The sequence below is a fragment of the Triticum aestivum genome, chromosome 4B (assembly GCF_018294505.1).
Source record: "Triticum aestivum cultivar Chinese Spring chromosome 4B, IWGSC CS RefSeq v2.1, whole genome shotgun sequence".
NCBI classification, from domain to species: domain Eukaryota; kingdom Viridiplantae; phylum Streptophyta; class Magnoliopsida; order Poales; family Poaceae; genus Triticum; species Triticum aestivum.
The window spans coordinates 368,186,041-368,195,488 of record NC_057804.1 but is presented as its reverse complement, the minus strand read 5'-3'; the positions used below and the strand labels follow the sequence as shown (position 1 = coordinate 368,195,488).

Sequence of the window (9,448 nt, the reverse complement as noted above, 5' to 3'; positions counted from 1 at the left end):
GGTTAAGTAGGAGTGTTCAGATATATTCTATCATACTTTGTGCACAACATTTTTCTTCTGGATAATGTTGGACACTGTACTGAATCAATAAATTTAACTTAATTTTCTTTGTTTTTTCAACTTTCAGAGGCTACAAAGTTTCATATTCGGTAAGTCATATCTCCCCATCTGTCAATTACACTGCCCATAAGTTACATTATTGAAATTGAAGTGATCAAAATAGAAAGCGAATATTGAATACAGATATACTGATGCAACACTCAAGAGGGAAGTCTGCACTTGTTTTCTGTTCTACAAGAAAAGGTGCACAAGAAGCAGCACAGTGCCTCTCACAAACTGCGGGGTCTCTTGGCTATTCAAATCCATTCATGAAATCTATGCAGCAGTATGAACATCTACGAGAGGCTTCCTTAACCTGTAGTGACAAGCAGCTGCAGTCTTGTATCGTACATGGAGGTCATGTTGAATCTTGTTCTCTGGGCACCCATGACCTTCCTAATTTTTTTATCTGGACACTCACGTTAGTTGTTTCCTAAATTTACACTGACGTTGTCGTATTTCCAAATTTCAGTTGGTTTCCATAATGGTGGTCTTTGCTTAAAGGATAGGAGTCTTGTTGAGGGTCTTTTCCTGAAGGGTGATCTTCAAATTCTATGCACGACAAATACTTTGGCACATGGCATCAACTTACCTGCACATACAGTAGTGATAAAGTCGACACAATTTTTGTGAGAACCCTTTTTCTAATATGACAGCATTCTACCTACCCTCTGTTCTTTTATGATATTTTCTGATTTCCATACATTTTGTAGCAACAAAGAGAAGGGCTCGTATGTAGAATATGAGAGATCCATGGTGCTTCAGGTGTGCTATCAAGTCCCAGTTGCTTCTGCAAAATAGCATTGTAATAAACAAAGGATATGCACCGCCAGACATTTATTTGCTATGTATTTTTTTTCTTCTAGCCTTAATGATATGCCTGTTGCTTAAGGTGTTTTTACTTGCTTACCTGATTACAAATGAATATAAATTTAAGAGACAGGTTAATAAATTTAGCTCAGGCCTCAGTAATATCCATATACTATTATATGTAAACTTTCCTTTGAATAACTAAGTTGGTTCTTGCTTGTTGCTGCAAATGATTGGATACGCTAAATTCTTTTTCATGCACGCAAGTTGATTTAGTTATCCTGTAATGCGTTATTATATTTAGTTAAAATTAACATGTATTTGACTCAACGGTCAAGTTATTTTACATTTTGTATTTCAAATAAGAAACAGTGTATGTGATAATGCCCTTGCTTCTGACAGAGCCTCTTTTTTTCGGTCATTCACAGATGTGTGGTAGGGCTGGCCGTCCACCATTTGATGATACTGGAACAGTTGTAATTATGACAAGAAGAGAGACAGTTGTAATTATGCCCAGAAGAACCAAACAGAAATAGAAAATAAGAAAAGAAATTGAAAAGGAGAAGAAAGAACATTGAAAGCCAACAATGTAGTGCCCAGATATGCTTAAGGCGAGACCGAAGCTACACTCGCTATAAGCGAGATATAGCTTTTGCGAAATGACGACTCCATCGCGGGACAGTGTGAGCATCAACTACCACGAGCGATGGTTCCACCGCCGAACGGTTCGGGGGATGTCCCAGTCCGTGTCTAGGTGCACTCGACGTGGTGCCTGGATTGTCCGGTTGATTTGGCCCGTACGGTCTGACTGCGTGGAAGAAACTTTCCTTTCTCCTTTTCTTCCATGCTCCCCTCTTTTTTGACATTCAACACCTCCTTTATTAATTGACTACAATTGTAGCATTTCCATGCTCCCCTCTTAGTTGTTGGATGGTGTAGATATTCTCTTATGCACGACCTTCTCCGTGGCTCGCATGACACTTGAATCTTTACCTAATAATAAAGGGTGGAGTTCTCCTGGGCGCCTGTCATGCTTTTTGCAGAAAACCCCCCGCACTTTTCTAAAATCAACCCGCAGTCCCGTCTTAAGTGAAAATATAAAAAAGATTTGCGTTTTGTAGAAATCCCCCTGAGGTTTCAGTTAATCAACCCACAGTCCTATTTTAAGTGAGAATGAAAAATGTTTTGCTTTTTGCATAAAACCCCATGAGGTTTCGGTTGACCGCCGTCCATCTAGAAAATAATGTTTTTTTACATATTCAAATGTTTTTTATATTTATATCTTTTAAACCGTAACTCCAATTTTAACATATTATATATGAAAATTGTTTAGAAAAATGTGTAGAATCTGAATATGATGTTCTTTTTACCTATTAAGCATTTTTAAATGATGTTTAGAGACAGATTCAAATGCTTCAAAAAATATTCATATCTTTTAAACCCTAACTCCAATTTAACCGGGGGGATGGGGTTGATGGAATTTGATTTATGCTCTATGTTCTATGTTGTTGCTTTTGGTGTTTTGGATGAACTAGTATGATGATGACTATGATATATGTAGTACTCTAACAATTCCTTTTGGTTGAATTTTTGTGCAAACTGTGTTTGAATTGAAACCAAAAAAATGCATCATGTGTTCATTAGGAACATCAAGGTTCGAATAAATATAATATTGAAATAAAGTTGAAATGAGGTTTATATATGCAAATGCAAAAGGATAAGAGATATAGCAGGACAAAATTATTGGGAGGGGGTGGGTTAGTTCCACCCTCTCAGCACCTTGAAATTATTGGGAGTTAAGTTTGCAGAAGAGTCAAGTATAAACATAAAACACAATTTTATGACGAGTATCCTTCAAAATTAAGCATCGAGTTCTAATGCCCATGCATGACTTCCTTTCAGAGACAAATATTTGTACTCCCTCCGTTCCTAAATACAAGTCTTTGTAGAGATTTCACTATGAAACACATACGGATGTATCTAGATGCATTTTAGCATATAGATTCACTCAATTTGCTCCGTATGTGGTCTATAGTGGAATCTCTTCAAAAACTTATATTTAGGAACTGAGGGAGTACACAACAGGGAAGCGTATTGCACTGAACGCATTGTGTTTAATACTATGCATTATATTCACACTACCATTTGTACACAGCCCAGAAAGGTATTCGAATATACTACAACGCTATACGCTACTAATCATCAGAAATTGTCTAGCTAACGCCTCTGGCAGGTCACCGTGCCATATTTCGAGCACAACACTGAGCAGACCTGTACAAGATACTCACAGGATCAGAGGAAGGAAAAGACACTCTTGAAACCAAGGAAAGGTTCGCCAGTTCCACTGCCCTTTGAGCTCGCCAATATATCCTTGCAGTAGTCTTGAATCCTGAGAGGCTGAACTGTGGCTGGAGCTTGCCTCGTAGCCTGCAAATCTGGGAAGGGGCTGCTGGAACAGAGTTTGTTCTTCTCCGACGGGTTGTCCCTTCTACCGGCAAACTGAGCAGAGTCCATGTCAGGAGTTTTGCTCAAGACATTGCTCTTCGCGGATGAGCTGTCCCTTTTAGCTGCAAACTGGAGACTGTTCTCATCACGAGTTCTGCTCAAGACATTGCTCTTTTCGGATGGGCTGCCCCTTCTGCCTGCAAATTGAAGAGTGCCGTCATCTGGAGGTCTCATCAGGATCTTGCTCTTCTCAGATGGGCTGTCCCTTTTGCCTCCAAATTGATGAGAGTTCTCATCAGCTGCTGTCCACAAGATCTTGGTCTTCTCCGATAGGCTGTCAGTTCTGACAGCAAATTGAACAGAGTTTTCATCTGGAATTCTGCTCAGGCTCTTGCTCTTCTCAGACAGGCTGCCCCTTCTGTCAGCAAATTGAACAGAGTTTTCATCTGGAATTCTACTCAGGCTCTTGCTCTTCTCAAATGGGCTGTAAACTTTCTCTGCAAACAGAGAGCAGCTCTTCTCTGAAGTTCTGCTCAGGATCCTCCGACACTTCTCGGCTGTATTGGTCGGAGAGACTCTAAGCTCGGAATGTTCAGAATCCATTGGTGTGACCTCATTCGCATGCAGGATTCCCTGATCCAAGTTAAACTGTCCCCTCGATGTCTTCATCTTCTTCAGTATCAAAGGTTCATAAGAGCTATCCATCGACTTTGATAACATCAGTGTTGGAAAATCTCTGGATTTCTTGCGTATGTGATCAAAAATTGTGTTGCTGGTGGCACTTCTGCAGTCTGCTTTTGCTGGTTCAGGAAACGACACATCTTGCATATCTAGGAATGTCATAAACATTTCGCTTAGAAAAGTAAACAAAGTAGATCTTGCTGACTGGAGTGCAAGTCAAACAAAGCAGGTATGGTGTTTTATAACATCGTGTTACCTCCATTATCTTCTTCAAGCATTAGGTCAAAGCTGGGAACCTCTCTGTAGTCATCAAAATATCACCTCAGAATAGTTAATACTCAGAGAAGGTTCAAAGAACATGGAAGAAAGATCAAAATCTGACATGTGATCAAAGTTTCAACAAAAGCTGTGAACCATAGCAGTTCTCTGGTGACCTAAGGCAGCCTTGCAAATATTTGCTTCTAAAGAACCCTAGCGGATATTTTCTGTACTAAACACTAGACTAATGGCCAATCAGGCAAATGTTCTGTTCCCAGCTACACTGATGAATGCAAGCCAATTCTAGAATTCTTGGAGGAGTCCATATAGTAGGTTAAAAACTTACAGTGAAGCCAAGTTGTTAAATGTTCTCGTTCCCGGCATATTGTCAACTTTGTCTGGAACGTTGGCACCATCATCGTCTTCTATAACGCAAACCTCTTTTGATAGTGGGCTCCGTCCAATATGAGGTTGAGCTGGACTTGTTTCAGCTGTCCTGGAGCTAACCAAACAAATATCAGCAGGAAGACTGATCAAGGGTTTTTGCTTTTCTGTCCCATATGCTTTTGTCACATGAACATCATCCTCCCTGCTGACCACATGCTTCTTGTGGATATCAATACCAACTTCAAAATAAAAATTTATGCACAATATATGTCAGCATAAAATTGTAAAATGACCTTTTATTTGTCAAACAATAATTATCTGTTGGAGACATTACCGTGTTCTTCAAAAATCAGATCTACCTTCAGAGTCACCCTGGCACTCTGGGGGCATGGCACCAAAAGTTTTACAGAATATGGGCTGCATTTAACAAAATAGCCAGTGAGAGTAACTAGGAGCAACTTAGCTTTGGCTTGGGTGTCAGAGAGTATAGCAAGATCCTTGAACGTTGGTATCTAGTTGAGCGATTTTATTCATCTTTGCTATCACTGTGCTATGTTCGTTTGCTGTATCAAACAGAGGTGCTATTTGGTGCTTAGCAGAACAAGTAATAGTCTAACCAAAAAGGTGAGGTTGCTACCAGATTCTGCTACCTGCTAGAATAATCTATTTAAAATACAAATGTAACGGAAAGAATATCTTCCTTGGAGGAGCAACAAAGCATTTACAATGTACCGACTTATAGCAGTAAAGTTAGAGTTCATTTGCTTGTCTACTTAGATAACAATGGTTCAAATGTTTGCTGAAATAACAGGATTTCAGAAGTATTACCTGGAAAACTCTCGAGCCCTTCAAGGAAGAGTTGAATGATGGCAGGAATAACCAAAACAAAACAAAACCACCCATCAGGAGAAAAAAAAGACCATAAAGGACACCAAGATTATAAAATAAAACCACTGACCTTATTTTCTCATGAAAAAGGATCATATTATCTTCCTCTGAGCCCACAATCTGACAAACAATAGTTTAATATTTTTTAGGTTTAAGCAGTATTGGATGATAAGAAAATAAGCTAAAAGATGTACCATGTCAACATAGTTCTGTTTACTGGATCGAACTGCCTGTGATTGCCGGCTTAGTGTCACAGTAATGGTTGATTTCCCCTGTCTGTTTCCAGCATCCTCAATTTGTATGTCAATTTTTGGCGGTAATGACGACAAGGACTCCTTTATCTGATTTCCAAATGGATAATTTCGTCCCGTTGCACTTTCCAGCTTTCTAGCATCAGCAGTTGCCAGGCTCTCGAAGGAATCAACTCCAGCAGCCTTCAGTGCCTGGGATAGCAGTCGTAAACTCACCAGTTAATTATGCAGTTTTTGTATATAGAGTGCCTAAATAATTATGGTTCAAAATTAATAACCTTCGCTGTAACAATTCCAATTCCAGGAAGTTGTTTGAGTAAAAATAGACTGCTTTCCCAAAGTTTTTGGTCTAGGCATTTTGCAAGGAGCATAGAATTTATGGCAGATCTGTAACTCCTTTTGTATATAAAATATTCTTTCATGCATTTGGCAATCCTACATCCATTTGAGCATATTGAATTTGTTTCCTGCATGCAGAAGTCCAAAAAAAATTAGAAGGAATGGAAATAATATTAAAATGTGTTTAAAGCTAAATAAACAACCAACCTGGTTGAGGGATAAATCATGCATTAGGGGGTCCCCAGTTAAACAGTCATTCGCTAATACAAATATTTTATCTTCTCTTGTCTGGATACGCTTCTTCTTTTTCCCATTCTCACTGACAACATGGAATCGAAGCCTCCCCTCTTTATCTGAGTTTATGTCATTTAGAGTTTTCTTCTCATTTCGACGTAGTTGGATCCCTTGAAATTCCAGAAGAAAAAAAATCAAATCACTAATTCACTACACAGACTAACTTATTAAAATCAAAATATATAGAGCTGCCTACAAGAAATCTCTGCAGAGCGGCAGATGATATGCAATAAATCTTCCAAACTGCAACATGCAGAAGCTTTGACAATAAGCTTCATCGTGTCAAACTTTAAATAGAATTTTGTCATCAGCCTCCCAGGTTCTGAGTAGAAAGATACATACCAAAAGCGTTATTTGATGTGCAGATGAAATACAGATACATATGCAACTGATGCAACTGACTGGAACTGTAACTTCTAAATAGCAATGAAGTACAGTATGTGAGGACAAATGAATTCAGGACCACCAGAAAATTAATAGCAGAGTTATAACATTTCACAATGCATGCCCAACCCTCTGATATTTCTCTGAGTACCTATACCTTTTCTAATACAACTTTGTATAATAAACTTATCCCATAAGAACTCCAGTATAATGTGGGTATTGCAAAGAGGTGAAAATACAGAAATAATCATTCTTTAATATATAGACATAGAAATGTGGATATTAGTATATTACTGATAATAGTTCCGTGTTTTCCAAAAAATAAATTGCAGAAATAGTAATGCAATAATGTTAGTATTAGAAGGGATACAAGATTCCACTTGGCCAAACATCAGACATAGAAGGGATTTGGAAAACTTGATGAAACACTTAAGCTTATGCTTTTATAATGAAAGCTGTTGCATATGATGCCATTCGATTGTAATTTTCTTGCAATATGGAAAGTTTACCTAATGGTTTTAGACTGAAACCATCTCCATCTGTCCAAATTAGCCCATACTCACCCAACTCGTGGATCTTCTCAACACATATATCTGTAAATTCAATCCATAAAGATAATTATTTCATGAATTCATGAGAGAACCATTAAGTCAACAAAGCACACAAAAGATACCTCTCATTTGTTTCTCAAGGAGATCACGAGGAATCCCTCTCTTAATTCCGTAGTGCTCAGGGTTCTGATAATTTATTTTGACATGAATTAGAGCATACATTTAAACGAAAGAGATTTAAAGATCAAGAGTAGTACGTTCATGCCTTTTTTATCCTGATGTACAAATATGAGCACTTGAGCCATTCAATTGCCAAAGTTATGTCAGACACTGTCAGCTGAACAATCTCTGCATTTAAATGCTCCACTGCGCATGGCAGCAACCTGGTCATAGTATCTATAATCAGCCAGGAGTTTCAAATGAAGTACCAGGCATGACAGAGTTAAGTTTCAGTTAAAATATCACGTAAGAACTTTTCAACTGAACATAAAAGAACTTACTGAGACTCCACCATTTCACATCCACTGAGAAGGTTCTCATATAGATGGACCTACGAGACAAATTTATGACAGGTTAGACCAAAAACCAGGAAGCATTTTCCTGTCAAGGGTATTTCAGAATTAACAAGAGAGGAAAACAGAGGAAAATTACTGTCTCTCTTCTTGTCATAATTACAACTGTTCCAGTATCATCAAATGGTGGACGGCCAGCCCTACCACACATCTGTGAATGACCGAAAAAAAGAGGCTCTGTCAGAAGCAAGGGCATTATCACATACACTGTTTCCTATTTGAAATACAAAATGTAAAATAACTTGACCGTTGAGTCAAATACATGTTAATTTTAACTAAATATAATAACGCATTACAGGATAACTAAATCAACTTGCGTGCATGAAAAAGAATTTAGCGTATCCAATCATTTGCAGCAACAAGCAAGAACCAACTTAGTTATTCAAAGGAAAGTTTACATATAATAATATATGGATATTACTGAGGCCTGAGCTAAATTTATTAACCTGTCTCTTAAATTTATATTCATTTGTAATCAGGTAAGCAAGTAAAAACACCTTAAGCAACAGGCATATCATTAAGGCTAGAAGAAAAAAAATACATAGCAAATAAATGTCTGGCGGTGCATATCCTTTGTTTATTACAATGCTATTTTGCAGAAGCAACTGAGACTTGATAGCACACCTGAAGCACCATGGATCTCTCATATTCTACATACGAGCCCTTCTCTTTGTTGCTACAAAATGTATGGAAATCAGAAAATATCATAAAAGAACAGAGGGTAGGTAGAATGCTGTCATATTAGAAAAAGGGTTCTCACAAAAATTGTGTCGACTTTATCACTACTGTATGTGCAGGTAAGTTGATGCCATGTGCCAAAGTATTTGTCGTGCATAGAATTTGAAGATCACCCTTCACGAAAAGACCCTCAACAAGACTCCTATCCTTTAAGCAAAGACCACCATTATGGAAACCAACTGAAATTTGGAAATACGACAACGTCAGTGTAAATTTAGGAAACAACTAACGTGAGTGTCCAGATAAAAAAATTAGGAAGGTCATGGGTGCCCAGAGAACAAGATTCAACATGACCTCCATGTACGATACAAGACTGCAGCTGCTTGTCACTACAGGTTAAGGAAGCCTCTCGTAGATGTTCATACTGCTGCATAGATTTCATGAATGGATTTGAATAGCCAAGAGACCCCGCAGTTTGTGAGAGGCACTGTGCTGCTTCTTGTGCACCTTTTCTTGTAGAACAGAAAACAAGTGCAGACTTCCCTCTCGAGTGTTGCATCAGTATATCTGTATTCAATATTCGCTTTCTATTTTGATCACTTCAATTTCAATAATGTAACTTATGAGCAGTGTAATTGACAGATGGGGAGATATGACTTACCGAATATGAAACTTTGTAGCCTCTGAAAGTTGAAAAAACAAAGAAAATTAAGTTAAATTTATTGATTCAGTACAGTGTCCAACATTATTCAGAAGAAAAATGTTGTGCACAAAGTATGATAGAATATATCTGAACACTCCTACTTAACCT

The 9,448-nt window shown here is 38.0% G+C and overlaps 2 protein-coding genes across 3 annotated transcripts in view; one reads left to right on the top strand and one right to left on the bottom strand.

The window, feature by feature from the left end:
- LOC123090108 (ATP-dependent DNA helicase MER3 homolog) overlaps positions 1-1,445 on the top strand; it is a 3,274-nt gene extending 1,829 nt beyond the window's left edge. The window contains exons 8-12 of the mRNA XM_044511560.1: positions 128-149; positions 244-456; positions 572-728; positions 813-864; positions 1,338-1,445. Of these exons, the coding sequence (XP_044367495.1) occupies positions 128-149; positions 244-456; positions 572-728; positions 813-864; positions 1,338-1,445 (552 nt within the window). The remainder of the gene's footprint in view (positions 1-127; positions 150-243; positions 457-571; positions 729-812; positions 865-1,337) is intronic.
- A 1,539-nt stretch (positions 1,446-2,984) lies between these two features.
- LOC123092201 (ATP-dependent DNA helicase MER3 homolog) overlaps positions 2,985-9,448 on the bottom strand; it is an 8,928-nt gene continuing 2,464 nt past the window's right edge. For both annotated transcript variants that reach the window (XM_044513900.1, XM_044513901.1), the window contains exons 9-27: positions 9,299-9,320; positions 8,992-9,204; positions 8,720-8,876; positions 8,584-8,635; positions 8,039-8,110; positions 7,888-7,937; positions 7,653-7,770; positions 7,510-7,573; positions 7,346-7,429; positions 6,649-6,774; positions 6,366-6,562; positions 6,098-6,286; positions 5,763-6,011; positions 5,639-5,688; positions 5,509-5,526; positions 5,015-5,097; positions 4,640-4,919; positions 4,292-4,335; positions 2,985-4,184 (exon numbers count right to left, since the gene is read on the bottom strand). In XM_044513900.1, the coding sequence (XP_044369835.1) occupies positions 3,202-4,184; positions 4,292-4,335; positions 4,640-4,919; positions 5,015-5,097; positions 5,509-5,526; positions 5,639-5,688; positions 5,763-6,011; positions 6,098-6,286; positions 6,366-6,562; positions 6,649-6,774; positions 7,346-7,429; positions 7,510-7,573; positions 7,653-7,770; positions 7,888-7,937; positions 8,039-8,110; positions 8,584-8,635; positions 8,720-8,876; positions 8,992-9,204; positions 9,299-9,320 (3,051 nt within the window). In that variant the 3' untranslated portion in view covers positions 2,985-3,201. The remainder of the gene's footprint in view (positions 4,185-4,291; positions 4,336-4,639; positions 4,920-5,014; positions 5,098-5,508; positions 5,527-5,638; positions 5,689-5,762; positions 6,012-6,097; positions 6,287-6,365; positions 6,563-6,648; positions 6,775-7,345; positions 7,430-7,509; positions 7,574-7,652; positions 7,771-7,887; positions 7,938-8,038; positions 8,111-8,583; positions 8,636-8,719; positions 8,877-8,991; positions 9,205-9,298; positions 9,321-9,448) is intronic.